Source organism: Brachycentrus maculatus, unplaced genomic scaffold (assembly GCF_059751285.1).
Source record: "Brachycentrus maculatus isolate JH-2025_06_01 unplaced genomic scaffold, ASM5975128v1 h1tg000370l, whole genome shotgun sequence".
Classification (NCBI taxonomy): domain Eukaryota; kingdom Metazoa; phylum Arthropoda; class Insecta; order Trichoptera; family Brachycentridae; genus Brachycentrus; species Brachycentrus maculatus.
The window spans coordinates 2,677,656-2,699,753 of NW_028281119.1; the positions used below are offsets into that span (position 1 = coordinate 2,677,656).

Consider the following 22,098-nt stretch of genomic DNA (forward strand, 5'->3'; position numbering starts at 1 on the left):
GGAAAATTCTTCGGGTGTAAGTAAAAACGACACGCCGGAAAAGTAGAAATATTTCATTAATAACAAATCGGGGCACATTGTAACATACAGGTAAGTCGTTTTACGCCGAGGTTCCTTTCCGAAATACACTTGCCTAAAAAAAACGGCGTATAATGAACATAAATATAATGAATGATATAGGGTAACTCCGTGTCAAAATAAAAAAATGTAATGTTTATTTATTACATAAACAAATATGAAATTAATCTCAAATATTTTTAACGAATAAAGTTTTACAAAATAAATAATCACTTGAAATAATTAATGAATTTAAAAAAAAACACCAGTTCATCTGTACGAAATTAAATTCTCTTTTGGCAATTAAAGCATCCAATTTTATTTGCTTTGATTGTTATTTCTATTCTTGCAGAACTATTGTGAATCAGCGTAAATCGAACCTGCGCAAAACGACGGTCTTTATATATATATATATATATATATATATATATATATATATATATATATATATATATATATATATATATATATATATATTTATATATATATATATATATATATATATATATATATATATATATATATATATAAAAATATTTTTTTATATATATATATATATATATATATATATATATATATATATATATATATATATATACATATATATATATAAATATATATATATATATATATATATATATACATATATATATATATATATATATATATATATATATATATATATATATATATATATATATATATATATATATATATATATATATATATATATATATATATCGACAGAAGAACTTAGATGTAGTTCGTGGACTCCATATGCTCCACACACATAAATCGGATATGGATGAATAAATATTTCGATTAGAAAACTTACATATTTGCCTGCTATGACTCTGGCAACATTTCAAAACGTGTTATATTTATTCTATGACTTTTAAAATATTTATGATCTTTGGATTGGAGTTGTCAAAGTGACGAAAAATATTAATTCTTTTGACAAGACTGTCATAATTATTTATATCAGGCCGTAATTTTAGATTTTATAATTCGTTAAGTTCGTATCCTTCACATCAAAGTGGTATTTGTCAAGACCATTCCTAATTGTTATTTGGGTTATGTTATTTACTAGCTATTCCTTTAAAGTATGTTATTTACATAAAAACAGTTTGAACTTTGAATTCGACTTTTATATTTATCCTGCATACCCATTTTAATATTGTAATGCCCTTTCATAAATTTCTCTGGAAATTTGCCGGAGGTTTTGGGTATCTGATTCAGTATGGTTGTATAACACACTGTACGTTTGAATACATTGGCGATCTCGTCGTCGTAAGTAAATCAAAATAATATGTATTTTCGTACCTTTTCCTCTACTTAGAATATATTTCTAGGCTATACCCCAGTAATGTGGTGCTTAAATTTTAGCAACCGGCTCGCACTTAGCGAATACTGGAGATGAACCGAATAACTTGCATTTTCGGCGTAGTTTTATGTTTGGTATTCATCATAATATTCAGTTGAAATTTCGAATATTCTTATAAAACACTTGTATTGACATAAAGCGTGCGCGTGTCACTCACTAACCTGTAAACATTATATGCACATAGGTAAGTGAGTGCAAACAAAATAGTACTCTATGGCTTAATGGGTGCAAGTTTTTATGTTATCCATATTAAATAAAGTGATTATTGTCATCGTGTCAAAAATTACATGTTGGATATAGGATTTTATTTTTAAATCTGTATTTTAATAACCACCTCTCCGAACCCAAATTATTTTAGCAATTGACTCAGCAGAGCCGGTCCGAACCCATGGCAGCACATCACTGCTACACCCCCTTTGGGTGGGACAGTTAGAGCATGTCAGTGGACACATCATTATTTTTTACGAATGTGTTAAAAAACCTCGATTTCCTCGAAAATATATATTCAAAATTGTTTCAATAATTTTCTAAAATTAGTTTACGCCATTAGATGTTACAAAGAAATCCGCCTTGAAAAATATTTTATGAGAAGGGAATTTGTAATACTACAAATTCACCCCTCATGGCACCAGCAGCTCACTACACTAATCAAAAAAATCCTCATTTTTATTGTGGTTATTGGGCTATGCCACAAATTCACAAAAATATATAAAATAAAGTGGCATAAGAAAAATAAAGGTTTGTCTCTTGCAGTGGACCGAGAAATCACATATTCTTCACATTTTGGTATATTGTTTCAATAAATATAAAAAAATAAATCAGTTCATATTTGATTCACCCTAGTAATTGAAGCAACATTGTTTTCATTGTAATCGTCTTTTCATAATTTATTGTGTGTTTTTAGTGTTCTGGACCATCAATGGAGCCTACATTGCACTCAAATAATATTCTGCTAACAGAGCATATTTCTCCTAAATTAAAAAAAATTCAAAGAGGAGACATTGTTATTGCAAAAAGCCCTTCAAACCCTACCCAGAACATTTGCAAACGAGTGATCGGACTTCCAGGTGACAATATAAAAGGAAAATATTCATTACGAGGACAAATAGTGCCCAGAGGACATGTGTGGTTAGAAGGAGATAATTCATCCAATTCTGCAGATTCTCGCCTGTATGGACCTGTCCCACAAGGTTTAATAAGAAGTAGGGCAATTTGCAGAATATGGCCCTTAGATAGTGTAAAGTCACTTATTTAGTAATTTTTCCTATTTGTTAAATTAAAATAAAATAAATATTAGAAATTGTTTTTTCCTTACTCTATTATTTTCAAACGTTCTTAAAATAAAAGAAGAGTAAAATGGTCTTCTTCTTCTGATTGTGTCATATCAGGTCCCCCCGAAGTTGACTATCACTTGAGAGTAATTGTCCTTGTCTTGGGCAGCTCTAAACAGCGCCTTGGCGGTCCTGATCCTCATGAAAAAATGGTGAAAAGGATAATTACATACATATAAATGTAGTTTGTTTGCTATCTTTCTGGCTGGCAATTCTGAGCCCTTTTTCACTTGTATATTCCAGTGGTCAGTACCACTGGAATATACAAGTGAAAAATTCCAGTGGTACTGTATATCTCTTTAGCAGAATATATTCTTTGTGTTATTTGATCTTATGTTATTGGTTGAAAATATGTTGTAAAATAAAGAAAAATTGTAAGTAAGCAGATTTGCGGTCATAATTTCTAAAATGATAAAGCTAAATGCATTCAAACTCTGAAATTTTGTATTGATTGTTATTATTTTGTAAATAAAAATAATACTTGACTCTGGCAGAAACATCCTTTCACTGGGTGACTGCCAAATACATTTAAAAGGACGAAAAATATTTTGTATGTCTGTAATTCAGAGCATAATTGATTGCTGCCATTTGCCTTTTCCTCATCTTAATTTATATTCGCGCCGATATAATTATAATTAATAATTATTAATTATAATTTATATTATAGTCCGCCTCCGTAGTGTAATGGTCAGCATGCTCGCCTACTGTTCTGGAGGTCCCGGGTTCGATTCCCAGGGGGGTTAAATAAATATAAGTGATTTTTTCACTCTAATATTTATTCAATATTACACTGGACTGGTACCTGAAGTGGAGGGCTGATCACCTTTCCTTCATGTGTAATCGATCGAGAAAACACTGCGTTTATATGAAGCAGTGCCCTATGCACCATTGGGGTGCGGTAAGGGATTTATTATTATTATTAATTTATATTACCTACAAATCCTACTTATCTCTTTTCCATAAAGTAGTGATGTCCTTCACTTAAAGCTGTTTCAAATAAAGTATCACCCATATCCTAGGGTCCACTTTCTATCGCATGCCATTTTGCTGACCTCTTATTTTCAATTTCAATTTATTCAACAAAAAAATAATATATACATAACAAACAATATTCAATGCGTATATTTTAAAAGTAAGCAAGAAGACTTAAAGATGTAGAGAATGTAAAGAATATTGCTTCAGAAAACTCCTTCGGACACATGGAACAAATCAATATCCAATGAGATATTGTTCAACATAGCGGTAGCTCTTTCTACAGGCATAACCATCGGCAGGTTGGTCCTTTGTATAGGAATGTGAAACAATCTATGCCGACGCTGTCTTAGGTAACTATCGGGAACATACAGACCAATGCTCCGGATAATTTCAGGATTATCGATCATACCGCGCAACAATCGATAAAAATGCGTAATCAAATACACATTCCTTCTAGTCTCTAAACTATTGTAGCCAAGCATACCCTGGAGAAACTGGGTCGGGTAGAGCCAAGGATAATAGCCGTACTCTCTTATGTAGAGATACCTCAAAAACTTCTTTTTTTACTTTCTTTTTTGGACTTTCTCTACCATAAGAGAGTACTTAAGCTCGTGTGGCCCCCAAATCATCGAGCCACTCTCGAGTCTACTTCGCACCAAGGAGTTATAAAGAGTTCTCAGCACGCGGGTATTTTCAAAAACCCTGGCAGTACGCAGAACAAGTCCTAGCATTTTCAATGCATTACCACTGACTGCCTCTATGTGATCGTGAAATGTCAGGGTGCTCACAAATCTAATCCCTAACATTCGATGCTCGCATCAGATTTTGGTCGTTCATTTTTTAGCGATAAAATAAAGTTTATTGGGCCCTAGTGAAAGACGTGACCGAACACTTAGAAACATTAAACATTAGTTTGTTTTGTCTTCCCCATACACATATATTTGATTTATCTGCTTGGAGCAGACGAAAATCGTCAAAAGTTGTCACCTTTAAGAAAAGCTTTAGGTCATCCGCAAATAACAAAAACCGTGAGCTTAAAATTACATTCTTAATATTATTAATGAAAATAGAAAACAATAATGGACCCAGGTTAGAGCTTTGCGGGACCCCTGAGAAAGTATTGAAGGACTCTGACGCAAATAGACCGTTGGAGACGTATTGGTTTCTGTTTTGAAGGTAGCTCGCCATTAATTTTAGCATACCATCCGAGAAACCGATCTCATACAGCCTCTTCAATAAGACATCATGGTTGACTGTATCAAAGGCCTTGGCGAAGTCATTGTATGAACAGTCTACCTGATGTCCCGCGTCTAGAGCTTCTGTGACATAATTCGTAAAAACCATCAGATTTGTTTCAACCGATCGGCCTTTCCTGAATCCATGTTGTTCTTCAATTATAAACGGCTCTACTCGGGAAGCGACGATTTTACTTATTAGGATTTCAAATACCTATGATCCTTTATCATCTCCCAGTAAACCCCTGATCAAGAAATGATGTTCTAAGCTATCCAAAACACATTTTAGTAATAGTATGATTAACAGCATAACATATGTACAGTACTGGCCATAAGGGGGATCAAGGTCTCAATCGAGAAGGGCCCAAGTCAGATAGAGTATCAAAAATAGGACACCTGGTAGATAAGTACCCTTCTAAAAAAAAAGGTCTTGAAAATGTGTTTTTTAATTTTTTGATTGGGAACTTTTTCCCATTTGACATGCTGTCCTCTTAAAACTGCACGAGGGTGCCAAGGAGGTGTAGATACTGGATTTTAAATTAAATATATATATATATATATATATATATATATATATATATATATATATATATATATATATATATATACATATATATATATATATATATATATATATATATATATATATATATATATATATATAAATATATATATGTAGGTATGTATGAGGAGATGCATGAACGTGGAAGAGGCGAAGAATGTTTGCAATGACAGAGCGGTGTGGCGTTCTATTCTCTCTGCCTACCCCTGCGGGGAAGCGGCGTGATGGTTAGTTAGTTAGTTTTGTATATATATATATATATATATATATATATATATATATATATATATATATATATATATATATATATACATATATATATATATATATATATATATATATATATATATATATATATATATATATATATATAAATATATATATATATATATATATATATATATATATATATATATATATATATATATATATATATATATATATATATATATATATATATATATATATATATATATATATATATATATATATATATATATATATATATATATATATATATATATATATATATATATATATATATATATATATATATATATATACTTATATAAGAAAATAATTTTCTCAACTAACACTAAAACACTGTTTTTCAGTAACAGATTTTTTCGAATGAAAATATGCGTGAATCTTGAATCCGATATTTCTCCTAATAAATATTATCTAATTCAAATATTTCGAAAGCGAATAAAGTACGTGTGCTGGCTACCCAATGTTAACCCTGTGTTTGTGTTCTGGTCTGATTAGGCACTCTAAAGCGTACTATAATGATTCATCTGAAATATGTAAATATATTGAAATTATCTCCATCCTTATCACTTCAATGAATATTAGCGAAGTTAGGAAGGAACAAAGCAACAATTGTCTGTTCACAGCAACTGGGTATAATGAGGGTGATTGTATATGGATGACGTTAAAAAGAGACGGAACGTATTGTGTAGAGTGCCATCTTTCTTTTTCTTAAATATTAACATTTGAACCATGTAAAATAGGGGTATCCAATGTTTTGGTTTCGCTGGGGTCTGTGGTTTCAAGAGGGAATCAGAATCTAAGAATAGGTACCCTCAGTAATTCAACAGTGTTGAGAGTGTCGTGTTATTTATTGAATTCTGGCGTTTGTTTGTGGCCTGCAAAATTTCTATTATGGACGGGTTGAATTTAAATCTGTTTTCAGCAATCTATTTTCCTGTTGTCTCAATTCATTTATCAGTGGCAGTGTTCAATTTTAAATTAGATCGCTGTCAGTGTTCAATTTTAATTTAAAAAAATCCTCCAAAAACCTTATGAATGGTTAAGCTTCTTCTGAGTTGAAGTTGATGAAATCGCCATTTATAATCATTGCCAATTTTTCCAGTTCTTTTCCCAACAATGCTGTACCTTCAATAGTGGAAATTGTTAAGTAATAAATTATAAAACCCGTGGACGTATGCGACGGAGAGTAGGAAAGATTCTCTTACAATTTCCTTTATCTGCTGGTTGAATTCGATGAAGGGGAGGTCAGATCGCCTTCGTCTGATCTAGGCCATTTTGCCCCATCATACTTAAAAATGTTTCACTTCAAAAATCTTTTTTTTTTAAAAGGAAAGATAAAGATTTGTGTTTTTATTATTTACAAAAATACTTCAATTTCATATTATTTCTGTGAACCTAAGTGGATCATCATTAGAAATAGGTATCAAAATTTGCTAGAGTGGGTTCGAATCGAGAAACTCTGACTCAAGAGTCCTCGATACTAACCAAAGGACCACAACCCCGCACTATTTAAGTATGTTTTTAATTTTGCTTCAGGGTTTTGCTTAATTTTACAGAATAATAACTACTTACTAAAGGCTTGCTATTTTTTTTTGCTGGTTTGTTAGATATGTTGGACTGCCAACTGTCTACGAGCCGCTTGTTGGATACCTCTATTACAAAGCGTCGAATGTCCAGATTTGTATATTGTAAGCTTGCGAACTGTGAACTTACTAAATCTGTGGCGCAAACGATCGAGTGCAACTTCGTTGAATTTCGTACTCGCACCTCATACCATATACAGTTAGTCTGTGCCATATACGATTTTGACAGCGCGTTCGGTGGATCGGTTGGATCGGTTGCCATCATCGGGAAAAATCTCGAAAACATTCACCAATATGAGAACTGAGATGGTGAAGTTATATATTTTTTCATGGGACATTGTAACGGCCCATTGTTTGTTATAACAAGTAATAACGACATTACTCAGTGTAAACAGTGCATTTATTTTGTGTATCTTGATGACAACGGACGTCGTAATCACGTTAGTGTACTTTTGTTTTATGTACCATTTAATTATTTGTCCATTCATTGATCATTGACTCAAATTTTATGGAAAATATTCCTACTCTTGTTATTTTATTTTTATAAACGATTTGTGTTATATCTACATAACCTTCATTGACTGATGATTATGCATAAAAGCAAGGTGAACGAAAGAAAAAGCATTTTGTACTGTAGTCACGAATGTTGATTCATCGTTTCCTAGTAATTTGTCGTCTAAAAATCAATGGATGACTAGTTTCATATACCAGGAATCAGTGCATAATAAGGTATTGCATTTGGAAGCTGGCTACATTATTTTTTAAGATGAATTTTTTTAAGATGAAAATGAGTTATGAAGTGTTAAATGAAAAAAAATAATTATACAAAAATTATTAATAATTATTGTTAAACTATTCAAATACATTTTTTTTATAATTTACTAAAGTAAATAGTTTATTTCAGTGTTAAATTGTGTGGAATTAAGAACATTATAAGTAATGGGCCACAGGTTGCTGTATTATTCATTCCAATAATAACTGTTTTTCTGTTGACATTTAAAATTTGAATAAATATTCTGGTAAATTCAATGACCTATCATACTTAAATTTTACACCAGGCGCTTGCAAATATCTGTATTTTTTTTGGTGCTTGGTCTCCAACTGTATTGTCTGACAAAAAGAGTTACGGCCCCACTAAATTACCAGTTTAAATTACAGGAGTGGACTCCTGCCCCCCGTGGTCACAAACCATTTTGGCACACTTAATTTCAATAGTTTTGTTTTGAGTGTCATCCCTGTTAATATAAAAACTTATTTCTTTTCCAATTTGTTCTTGAACATTTTATTTATTCCATTTTTATTTATTTGATATACATCTGTATAACATCACAATAATCAGCTTTACGCTAAAAACTTAATTTCATTTAAAATTGAAAATAATTGTGCTGCACTTCAATTACTGGTCCCTTGACCCATTCCAGGTTATTAACCAAAATTTATTTTTAGACTGCTTTGTTATCGTTTTTTGTGACTGAAATACTGTCATAAATTATGACTTCAAAACTTTGTCTTTATTTAGACAGACCAAATAAAGATTATCGTAGTTAGTAGTTCTCTACTAACTTGATTTTGCAGACTATTATTTTAAATAACTAGGTTATTAAATTCATGATTTTAAATCATCTGTCAAATCAGAACTGCTACGTTATTTAGATTATTTTTCTTTGTTGAACTAATTTTCAATATCATTGCATTATATTTTTTCACAAAATTTCCATTTCATTAAATACGCGTCGCTCACTCCTTTCAAGAACGTCATAAATCAAAAAATTTTATTTTTCTGGAATGTTTATAATGTTTAAAAATATGACACAATATATTAAAAATAAATATCAAGCCATTTATTGAACTTTTTACTGTGCAACAGATCTTTTTAGGTAAAACCTGAAGGTTTTTTTTCCATTTGAAAAATATTTAGTACATTTAAAAAAATAATTAAACAATGACTTTTCTTCAAAATGCAAAAACGACATTTTCTGCCCTGTAGCAGGTAAATATTTGGTTAAAAATATGCCTCTTTTGCCGGGATATAGTACATTTTTTACACAACCGAAAATTGGCAAATTTTGATTTATGACGTTCTTGAAAGGAGTGAGCGACATGTCTCAGTGCAAAACCTGCTATTTCGGGCTAGCAATAACATATTTTTGTGCCCTTGCTCCGGGCATTTATATGATATTTTACCTCATTGAGATATTAAAAGATCACGCTTTAAAGAGATTTAGTTACTGGGTACCAAGTCAAGTGAATAAGGTGGAACAGTAATTCCCAACGCAAATCACTTAAACCTTAGTTTTTCATGGCCATCTGAGGTCTCGCATTGTCTTCCTGCAGTCTGTCGATCGTAGAGCTTTCAAGGACCTTTTGCTATTTAAGGTAGTCATAGTGGACATAACAACAGTGAAGAATAGCATTCTGCGATGTTTGCCTTTCCCTTATGCAGATAATCCATCAATATCGTTCCCTCACAGCCCCAGAGAAGGTCATCATTACCTTGCCCACAGAAGAAAATATATAAGCTTTTAGAGGAAATAATTCTTTCGCTCTGCGCTGTTTTTAGACTTTTCCGGTACCAAAAATGTATACTTTTTTTTGTGCATTTTTCAGTTATGTTGTAATTCCAAATATTAAAAAGCTTATCTTAAGAATTTTTATTTTTAGAGTCAATTCTTATTTTAAAGTCTCACTAGATATAAAGTTCTATTATTCCAAGAAAAAGAATCAGTCATTTAAACAAACCATTAAATTATTGAAAAGTGTGTACTACACTTTAGCGTAACGTAAGAATCCTGTGATTGGATGAACTGAATGTTGACTATCCCCAACTGGGATCTTTATCAAAACTTACATTACTAAAACTAATATCGGGTTGTGGTCCCGTGGTTAGTGTCCCGGACTCTTAATTCAGAGTTTTTCGGTTCGAACCCACTCTACCACAATTTGATACCTATTTCTTACAATGAGCCGCTTAGGCTCACATAAATAGTATGAAATTGAAATATTTGTGTAAATAATAAAAACACAAATATTTATCTTTTTTTTAAAAAAAAAAAGACTAATTTTGACCATTGAAGAAACATTAATTTTGTAATATTTTAAATAATTTATAAAAATATCTGCAAAACAATGGCAATAAAAGCAAAGTTGATGGTAAAATTTGCATCTGTTTAAGTTTATGTTTGACACTATCAACTTGGCAGCTGAGACCGCATCAGGCATTGAGACGTCTGTCTCTCTCTTCCATTCAAAATACCAATTAACAGTATTCCAACAAACAAGTATGGTCAGTTGAGTGCATAGGACTTTTTTATCTATTGATGTTAGGACATAAATATGGTTTAAATATAAAACAATGTATTCTCTTACTGACAGTGACTGAAATTGTTCAGATTTCTGTTCAATACTCCTTCTGTGTTCAAAATTATCTAAATTAAACAAGAGTCTGTCGTATATTAGATTTGTTTTTTTTTGCTGTCAGAATATAAAATAAGCTTTTTAGGTCACTACTGGATGACCTATATGGTGTATAATATATTGTATTCCGATTGCTTTAATCACTGATAAGCCACAGCAGTACTCATTGTATCTAGATGCAGTACACTGATTACAAGCATTCTTATACATTGTCACGAGATATCTTATGATAATAATGTATTTTGTTTACTGTGATATCCTTATATACTTAATAAGCCTTAAGTGTTCATTGTTAAATTATCTTTCTCTGTTATAACTTTATGTATTAAGTATGAAATATGACAGAACATCTTGACAATGTTTAGTACCCTTGTCTACTGAGGCTAAATTATATTTGAACCCTTTACCGTATTGATTTTTATAACAAGTGGGGATGTTCTTCTTATAACCCTCATCCACCCCCAGTGGTGCATCAGGCAAGGTGATCCAGTCCTGTACTTCGGGTACCAGTTCAGGGTGATATTATATAAATATTAGAGTGAAAAATCATGTATCAGGAAAGTATTAAAAAAAAAATTCTAAAATATTAAAACAAACACAAACAAAACCCTTTTCCGCACCCCAATGGTGCATAGGGCACTGCTTCATATAAATGCAGTGTTATCTTGATCGTTTACACATGAAGGAAAGGTGATCAGCCTTCCGCTTCAGGTACCAGTCCAGGGTCATATTGAATGAATATTAGAGTGAAAATATCACTTATATTTATTTGACCCCCCCTGGGAATCGAACCCGGGACCCCCGGAACGGTAGCCGAGTGTGCTGACCATTACACTACGGAGGCGGGCAAAATATTAATCAAATGCAAAATTTTGAAACATGAATTATCTTTTTATTCTGTTGTACATTTATTGAGCTGATACTTCCAGTCATAAGAGTTTTAAATGGGGTCTCAGATAATGTAAATATTAATCCTATTATTGTTATGAAAGGGTTTTGATGCCGTATACCTTCCCTTTATCATAAACAAACAGGAAAATAAAGGCAAACATGTAGATCACTTATTACTGATATGTTATATACCCTTAATTGTCTTTGATTAGAATGCATGATTGTGACATGTTGTTCTTCCAGCTAACCAAATCACTCTAAATTGTTTTCAGTGAGAAGTGTAACTACACAATATACGCATGATTGGTTTGAGTGTAAAGTATTACAAGGTTTTATTTTATTTGGCGAAATTTGTGTTGGCTATTGTGGTTTTTATATAGATAAACTCGATGGCCTCAATTCTTGCTGAGCTATAATTGTTTCGTAACGCAGAAAAAAATATACTATTTAATATAAAAAATCTTTTGTTTATTTTTTTTGTTCACGGTCATCTAAAATTTATTATAAAAGCTTTATAGAAATATGTAGAAAATATATTTTGTCTTTATTATCAAAGTTATGTTTTTTTTGTTATATGCTAAAGCCACAGAATAATATATTTATGATTGGAAGCTTTTCCTGTTTATGGATTGTGTGGTTTTGGAAATTATCATTACCGTGTTGTTTTCACCATATGATATCAAATATATGTCTATAAATATATGCAGGGCTTTTTTTCCCATATAATGCGGTGGAACGGCGGTCTGGCACCTTTTTCCAAGGATTTTTTTAAAAATCAATTAGACAAAACAATGTTTGAGCTTACGTAATTACAATCTATATTTATATAAAACGCTCTCCTTATCATCCATTGTTTACTTTGTGTAATACCACTTTTTTAAACACTTACTTTTAACTACTGGTTTTGGAAAACAATTAATAATTTAATTTAATTTAATAATAATAATTTTCCGAAACCGGTAGTCGCCAATAAGTATTTAAAAAAGTGGTATTACACAAAGTAAACAATGGATATTAAGGAGAGTGTTTTATTACCATACCACAAACTTATCAATGCTTTTAATATTTAAAATATATATTTATATAATTTATCAAAATGATAGGAAAAGTTGCTTTAAATTTTACTTGAATGATATTTGAATATAATTTCTTAAAATGAAGTGAGTTCCCTGACCTTTTTTGTTTAAAAAAGTCCTGAATATATGTATAGGTTTTATAAAGTGAAAGCATTGTAACTTTATGGAATGGTAATATAACACTCTTCTTATCCTTCATTGTTTACTTTGTGTAATATCACTACAGTTTAAGTGGTATTACACAAAGTGAACAATGAATGATAATGAATGTGTTATATGTAAAGGTATTAATATTTTTTTTTGCTTTTATAATTAGAATTTTTTTATAATTAGAGTTTTTAAACATGCAAATTATTATTGTTATGGATGTTTAAATTTTTTTTTTATTTTTGTCGTTTATTATTTATTTTTATATTTTGTACTTTAATTATTATCCTTGATTTTACTATTATTACAAGCATTATAAATAAGGAAATATTTTTCACATTGTAATATTCATATTTATTGAAAATAATCGTTGAATAATTTTGATATTGAACATTCAGCTGTTACCTAAAATTGTATAATTTTTAAGTTTATGTCATCCTACTGATCTTCAAAATCAAGAAATGATCTGTATTTTTTGATGTTGTTTAAATTTATATTTGTATTTTAGGAACAATGGGGAAATTCACAGGGAAAAAATGTCGGCTATTGTCAATGTTATGGTTGACGACGATATTCTTCATAGTAGAAATAGTGGTTGGATACGTGACCAACTCCATGGCGCTGGTGGCTGACAGTTTTCACATGTTGAGCGATGTAGCGGCATTGGTAGTTGCTTTTCTCTCTGTAAAGGTAAGTTCTATAACTCAGTTCATATATTCAAGTGGTCTTTATATTCTTCTATTTAATATACCTTTTACATAACAAATAATCACTTAAGAGAAATACTTTCATAAAATAATGTGGCATTATAAAATCGTACTTACGTACAATTGTAGTACTACAAAGGTACGTTACGTTAATAGTGTTCACACAATGTATGAAGGTGTTTATTTTTGCACATACTTCACATCTAATCTCGTTTATTACAATTGTGTTGTGTGTTGTAGGGTGTATACAAAATACCACAAACGTAATGGATGTATATCACCAACCGTCGTAAACTTCAGTTATACTATAGTATTTAATTGCTTTAAGCTGCATGCTTCATTCAATATGTTCATATATTAACAATCTTAGTTTACTTTAAAATAAAAATGCATCCACCACGCCTTCATGTGGAATGTAGCACAATATTATAGCACTTTACGCTGTGTGGACTCGCCGCTACAAATAATGTATTAATCTTCTACAGCCTATTAAAGATCCTATCAATGTGATTTCATAAGTATTATAATTTTACTAATGTATATTTCATTAACGATTCTTGCATTATTTCATGTTATAAAGTTCATTAAAGATTGTATTTTAAATAATTTGTAAATTGCAGATGTCACCAAAGAAATGGTCCAAAAATACGTTCGGATGGGCCCGAGCGGAAGTACTGGGGGCGTTAGTCAATGCCGTATTTCTCGTCGCATTGTGCTTCAGTATAACTGTAGAGGCTTGCAAGAGGTTTATAGAAATGGAAGAGATTCACGAGCCGAAGCTACTCGTCGTTGTTGGAGTATTAGGACTCCTGGTGAATGTGATTGGCCTGTTTCTCTTCCACGGTAATATTTTCTTTTAGCTATTAGACAAATAGAAAATTATTTTTATGCAGTGGACGAAATCACTAAAGCACACATCCTAAGACAATATTTTGTATCTATTGTATCCCTAATTCTGTATCATAATTCAATCAGATTGTATCTTAATCTTTATCTTTCATTGAGATATGTGATATTATTTGTCCCTGACATATATATTTTATCAAGTCTTATGAGAATTTTGAATTAATCAAGTTCGTGAATCAATTACATGTGCATTTTAAAAGACTCAATGCTGTTGACCTCATAAAAAATCTAATTAATAATATTTTTAAATAAACAACAGTTATTTGATAACAAACATATAATATATGTGTTGTCATCGAAATTATGATTTAATGTACATGACAAATAGCAATTTTTCATGAGACACAAAACATACTTTCAATTTTAAATTTTTATTTTTTTATTATATATTTTATTGAAATAACATCTGCAGAAAAGTTCAGTAACGTTTGAAGCTCAAAAAGAAATCACTTTTAACCTTAAATCTTTTTTTTTATTTGTAAACATAAGATATAAATGTATTTTTATAATAATTCAACAAATCAGAATATTTTCTCTTTTAATAATATTCACATTCCATGTTTTCTAGTAGGTTGTGTTTGCAGGCAAACAATTTTTTTTTGCTACACATAACAATTTATTTATTTTGAATATATTTCATAGAGCATGGAGGTGGCCATGGACATTCTCACGTTGCTGGAGGGTTATCTGAGCTAGTAGGTACGGATGACAATGAAAATGACTCAATGTACCCGAAGGCTGCCAACGCTGCTTTAACTCCGGCCAAGAGCCATGGCCACAGTCACGATGCATCCCAGATGAATATGCGAGGAGTTTTCCTACATGTACTGTCTGATGCCTTAGGTAAACAATGTTTCAGTTATGTTTATATTTTAAATTAAAAAAAAGATAAGTTGACCCAAATATTCTGTATATAAACATAATTATCATTCGTGTCATATTTATTTTGTTCACGTTTTAAGCATAATCTCAAACAATAATAGTTAATTCCATTGATAAAATTGTTTCTTTTCTCTTTCTTCGCTTGTATTGATTTTGAAAATAAAAATATAATTGAATCGATAATAAATCTAATTTTTTTAAAAGAATCAATTTTCAAATGTCAATTTTTACCTTATAATATATTAAATATACCGTGATGGCATCATAACTCTGCCTTTTTTTTATATAATATGCAAGTACTGCTCCATTTTATCATTTGTTAAATGTAATGCACTCTTCACACTGTTCATATATAATGTTTTAGCGATATTATATTAGAATGTTAAAAAGTGATTCAGAAAATTTGCAAAGTTTTAACCGTTTAAATGAGCTTATGTCAAAATCACACGGATCGGACTTAGTCATTTTTCGCAGTATGCACACAATATTTACTTTTTCCCTTAAATACTTTTCATTGTGGCCTTATTTTACATGTTTATACATATTTTATCTCATGGGTTTGAATATATTTTTAGGATCAGTCATCGTGGTATGTTCTGCCCTTGTGGTATGGCTGACCAAATGGGAATACAGATACTACATTGATCCTGCCCTTAGTATCATTCTAGTCCTTTTAATACTCCACTCAGTGTGGCCTTTGTTGCGAGAGTCTGCTTTAATACTGTTGCAAACTGTACCAACACACATTCAGGTGAGTTATAAGTATTAAGCTTATAAACTTTGATCAAAACCAAATGTCAATGCTTCGAACATAAAATAATAATAATAAATGTCTCGCAGTTTTTTAACTTCAGTTTTTGTTATCTGTCATAAAAAAATCCAAAGTAATATAAAACAATCACTGTGAAGTGAAAACTAAAAGTTAGTTGAATTTGTCAAAATTATCTATGAATCTATCTGTGAACTTAAGAAATGTGCACGGCACGGTATAACAACCCAGCTCGACCGCCAAAATTAACTGGCGTCATTGTCAGTATATCAACGGCTGCGCTTTTGGCAAAATATACCAGAGTTGATATATCGGCCTCAGCACTCTGATGGTCAATATTGATTTGTTAATCTAGAAACAGTAATGCTCGGAAAAAAGTGATTTTTAAAGTTAAATTTGGCTGATTATCTTGACCATAAACTTAAAAAAGATATTTTTATTTCTTGGTAAATGAAGATAGTAACTTAATTTTTTTTAATAATTATAGTAACAGTGGAAAAAAATAATGTGTTTCTAGGTGGATGCCATTCAAAAGCGTCTTCTGGAAAAAGTTGATGGAGTAATAGCTGTTCACGAGTTTCATGTTTGGCAACTGGCGGGTGATAGAATTATCGCTTCAGCTCACATAAGGTACGTTATTTTTCTTAACGACATCATTTTTAAAAGATTGAACCGTGTAATGATATATCCTCTTGAATAACAATCTAACTTTTTACTCTGAAGAATGCCCCTGTGAAGGTGTCAGAAACATTTGTAAAAGGATATATTTTTTACACGCTTTAACTGATAAAAATCTTATTTTATTGTACGGGTTTGTACAGGTTTTAAACCAAATTCAATATCCTGTATGTATGTGCACCTGAAGTGTAAAATGTTAAGTGTGTGGTATTTTCTCTTGTTTATATGAATAAAAAATACAAATATCTCTTAAAAATATTTAATAGGTTATAACATACTACATAAATTTATTGTAATCAATAATATTTCTATGTCAGATGATAATAGTAATGTACAAGTTTATGATATACTTACTATACAATAAATCAATAAAAAATATATTTATGTATTGTAATAAATTTTTCATTTTTCATTAAAAAGGTGCCGGAATTTGTCTGAGTATATGAAAATAGCTGAGAAAGTGAAAGAGTTTTTCCACAATGAGGGTATCCACTCTACTACCATTCAACCTGAATTTGTGGAAATTCCAGCAGGACTAGAGGTACAGTGTTATTTTATTATTTGTAAATACTTAAAAACATATGTAATAGTTGTGTTACAATCAATATTGTAAAAATAAAATATAAAACCTGTAATATTGTATGTTTCTATACAGTATTGATTAGCACACTTGGTACAATTGCTAAGTGATATTACTTAAGTCTTATAGTGTACCTACAGTACATCTTACATATTTTGTTACGGATTATGTACATTTGTTTGTTTTACACTGTCCTTGACTATTATTTCCCTTGGTATTTATAATATACAGTAGTAACAAAAAAAGGATCAGGAAATTTAAAGATTTTTTTAAAGGAAATGAATCCTAACTTTAAAAAAAAGACCTGTCGATTGCTTCACGGTCAAATATTTTTTTATAACCCAGAAGTCGTGCATAATAACTTACTGGTAATTAAATATATAAAAATAATTATATAACATTTTTATTTTTATACTTCATGCTGGGTAAACAATAGTACACATTTAACGAGTTATCCGACCAGTTTAGTTTAGATGAAAATATTGAACATCAAATAATTAGGTAAAAAGAAGTAGCTTACCTTGGTAATGTAGAATGTTGCGTTTGGTTGGAAGATAATGCTTCATAGTAATAAGCTCGCTTATGTATTGTGTATACTGAGCACCATAAAATAAGATTGCGATAATTGAAGACCGATCACTGACAAGAAGCGATGATTCTGGTATCTTAGTTGCAAGTGAAATGTCCATGTGGTGTATTTATTAGAATAATATAAGATCATTCAATGAAAATTACGTGTCTTATTACAACCCTAAATTATAGTATCTATGTCTCAAAAAGGTTCTTCTAACCCTTATCCCTACCCAATGGTGCATAGGGCACTGAATTGTTTTGACATGGTATTATCTTGATTGTTTCTTACATGAATAGTATAAGGTGATCAATCCTGCGCTGCAGGTACCAGTCCAGGGTAATATTAAATAAATATTAGAGGGAAAAAGCATGGGAATTGAACTCGGGCCTCTAGCATGATAGCTAAAGGCACTAACCATTACACTACGGACGCAGACAAAAAGGGTTAATGGACAATTTATAAGGGATAATTTATAATTGTATTAAGTATATAATTTGCAAGTAAGTACTTAATTTGTTTTAGGGTATTTCTGGTCCTAATGGAGCTCCTGAGCCGCCATGTGCCCTCCACTGCCCCACCACAGATCCACCGTGTCATAATGCCACGTGTTGTGGTACTAATAAACAGGTATAACAATTCTTCAAAAATTATTCACAAGGTTTAATGCGCTATATTTTATAAAAAAATATATTTTATATGAACAATTTGACTGTTTGCAACCTAATGTATGGAAGTGAACCATGGAGTTGGCAAAAGAAGGATAAAGGTAGACCGAATGCAGTCAAAATGCATTCTCAGGTGAATGTGCGACTAAACATTGTATGATAGATGTTTGAATGGTGATATAATAAGGAAAGAATGCAAGCCTGAGATAAGCATTATTGATAAAATTAAGAAAGGTATATTGAGATTGGGCATGTCAGTCGAATGATTGAAGAATGGTAAAAGAAATTTATGAGGCAAATGTGGTTGCTAATAAAAGTAGAGGAAGATCAAGGAAAACTTGGCACGGTCAAGTATTTCAAATACTCGAAAGTGGCCAGGTCAGGAGTCGGAATAATCGGCAGGTGAATAATAAGGAGATGAATGAAAGTGGAAGAGGCGAAGATTGTTTACAAAGACAGATTGGTGTGGCATTCTAATATCTCTGCCTATCCCGACATGATGGTTTGTAAGTAAGAATAATATGAAGTAATATTAATGTATTCAGCAGGGGCACGAAACTCCCACAACCTCTCCATCGGCATCGCCGTACTTGTGCCGGCAACGTAACGTGTCCGCCTCCTGCCTCCAGCCTGACGCTCTGGAGAGCGGAGCCCTTCTGCTGCCCCCCCCGCCTCCCGTGGACCCGGCGCACTCGCGCGAGTCGTGCGTCTGACACGAGAAACCACCTATCCCCCTATTGCCTTACACTAGAAAAATAGCAAATCCGCAGTTATTAAATCCGTTACATTTTAACGTTCTCTCGCAGGGTGTTCAATAACTGCTGAAACCTATTTACATAAATAATTAACTTTTTTGTATTTGTGCAGAATGGCCTTATTCGGTTGATTGACATAGTTTGTTTCTGTATGGAGGTACTCCAGCAGCATTAATTTATGTGTCGGTAAACGTTATAATATGTACAAGTAATGTGCTGTAAGCGCTTGTCACAATCTGCTCTGTTTTTAGAGAACACCACACAGGGAATGTAGCCCACCAAGACAGCTGTATGAATAATCTCTGTCATCGCACCAATCTCTGAACTGCACCGTGGTATGGAAATATGTTGAATGCTTTTGTTCAAAATAGTATACCCGCAAATTCATATATATACATACAGTAAATAGAGATGAGCAATTGTAGTAACTATCGTTGTTTGGAACAAGACCTGTAAAATGACATGTATTTTATTAGTGTTGGAGGAAGGTAACCAGATGCCCAATCTCTTTTAAGCGTCCAAGAACAAGTTAAATATTATTTGTGCATTTTGAATGAATATCCGAGGATATTCATTCAGATTACACGAAGAAAAGGTTCTGTATCTGCACGGTCGGGTGATTATCAATATTTGGTACCGACAGAACTGCGATCGCAGACGGTTTTAGATTAAAAAGCTGTGATGGCTACTTATTTAGCGGTAGTCTTTATTATTGTAAGTTCTATACTTTAATAAATATTTTTTAAACCGAAATGCAATTAATGTAAAATTATATAATATAGATCCTATTGTGACAAAGTCTCAATGTAGCATAATTTTCCATTTCAGTTGCGCTTTTGGCTGTGTGTTAATTTTTATTTGTACAAGTACTATCTGAAAATATTGTTTAAATTAATTGATAATTATATGTATTACACAATTTATTATGATTCACAGACAAATTGACTGCAAAACGTTATTTACTTTTTTTATAATTATGCATATATTTACCTTTTTAACAATTCATGTTTGATTTTTGATGTTATGATCTTCTGAAAAAAACATTTGATGAAATGCTAGTACTCTTATTATTTACAGTAAAAGCTCGCGAATTCAAACAACCATTTTGATTTTCAAAAATTTTGGTGGTAACAGTAGGGGTGGATTCTTGAATTAGCCCACTCCATGAAATTTGGTGTATGCAGTTTATAAATGCATCATAGAAAAAAAAAAATTTTGACATTTCAAAGAATTATATTACTTTTAATTTTAATTTATTGAAAAAAATTTACAATTTAAAATATTATAAAAAAAATATTACTTTTAAAACATTGGCATATCTCAGTTTCTATATGTGAAATGGGTATTTTTTTCCAAATTTTCTGATACAAAATTGAAATATTTTTCAAGTTTTGGTCCAATAATTTTCAATTTCAAATTAACGAGCTTTTACTGTGATGCATTTTTAAATATTATATTTTATCCCTGATTAAGTTAATCTTTTAAGGGTCATTATTCCATATTTTTATTAGTGTATTTAATTAAATGCCTTTCTTTTTCGAATTAGATGAAATATTTTGTCATACTTTTTGTACAATTTTATAAGAAATAAAACAGAAAACATTGTTTACACATGCTCTACGTTATTTATAGTTCTTATCAGTCTACGCATTGAATGAAAATCATTCTAAATTTAAGTTATATAATGTTTTAATATCTATTAATTATAGGTAGCAAAATTTCACCAATGGTAATATATATGTAATGTGTGTTTCCTATATGTAGTAATTTGTTTCGCAAAAGTACTTACTACACATAAGTAAAACATGTTGAAAGAGATATTTGTATATTTACCTTTTTTATTTGATTTCATCGGAATGCCAAAGCGATAAATAAATAAGTATTATGAAATAAATGTAAATTAACTGTAATATTCTTGAACTATGCTATATAATTTCTGTCGAGTTGCTCATTAGTACTAGCAGTGTGGATTTTGGAACAGAAGTTCCATCACCCACACTGCAACGACAGTTCAAGGTTCCATCTCCAATGCGAGATGCTGAAAATCGTCTGATTTAAAAAAAAAAATTTGTGTGTTATAAAATTAAATTTTCCAAAATATTTCATTTGTACATGTTTTTGTTTAATCTTATAAAATTAATCTGAATAACATGTAACAACAAATAATATGATAATGTAAGTGATAATATGTAGTTAACATAATGTTTTTTTAATGTTACAAGAATAATAAAAATATATATGTACCTTTTTAAAATCTCATGAAAAATAAAATACAAAAAACCGGCAGTGAATTTTTGCCAATTTCTTAAACTGTTATTATTGATTAGTACACCAGTAATTAAGAAAAAAAAAACTACAGACAGTCCTGCCTTAATGATTGCTCCCACTTATCAACCATCATATTATATCTCCTGTAAGCAGTCCCATCTCTGTGACCCACTGTTGTTAACCGGGAAAAGTCTACATCTAGCGCCAAGTTAGCACCCTTCCAGCATGTTAACCTCTTGGCAAACAACTCCTCGCCAAGTAAACTGTATCCGATGAGTGAATATTTATACTTTTTTCACAATGTCAGATTCACCAAGAATTAACTTATTTTCTAAATAAGGATGTACTTGCGACCAATTTATACATTCAAATATCGTCGACCATCAGTT

The 22,098-nt window shown here is 30.9% G+C and overlaps 2 protein-coding genes across 3 annotated transcripts; both read left to right on the plus strand.

The window, feature by feature from the left end:
• Nucleotides 1-975: 975 nt before the first annotated feature.
• On the plus strand, nucleotides 976-2,802 carry LOC148303402 (mitochondrial inner membrane protease subunit 1). The gene is made up of 2 exons (XM_088270013.1): nucleotides 976-1,347; nucleotides 2,346-2,802. Exons 1-2 carry the CDS (start codon nucleotides 1,240-1,242, stop codon nucleotides 2,694-2,696), a joined length of 459 nt encoding a protein of 152 aa, XP_088126139.1. The 5' UTR covers nucleotides 976-1,239; the 3' UTR covers nucleotides 2,697-2,802.
• Nucleotides 2,803-7,561: 4,759 nt separating this feature from the next.
• ZnT63C (solute carrier family 30 member 1) lies at nucleotides 7,562-20,242 on the plus strand. 2 transcript variants are annotated; one of them, XM_088269993.1, is made up of 9 exons: nucleotides 7,562-7,837; nucleotides 13,434-13,615; nucleotides 14,253-14,475; nucleotides 15,181-15,381; nucleotides 15,996-16,171; nucleotides 16,707-16,819; nucleotides 17,288-17,408; nucleotides 18,544-18,648; nucleotides 19,232-20,242. In XM_088269993.1, exons 2-9 carry the CDS (start codon nucleotides 13,439-13,441, stop codon nucleotides 19,397-19,399), a joined length of 1,284 nt encoding a protein of 427 aa, XP_088126119.1. In that variant the 5' UTR covers nucleotides 7,562-7,837; nucleotides 13,434-13,438; the 3' UTR covers nucleotides 19,400-20,242. The 2 variants fall into 2 exon arrangements, with proteins under 2 accessions (XP_088126119.1, XP_088126120.1); XM_088269994.1 differs by having other exon boundaries at nucleotides 19,235-20,242.
• The last annotated feature ends 1,856 nt before the right edge of the window (nucleotides 20,243-22,098 follow it).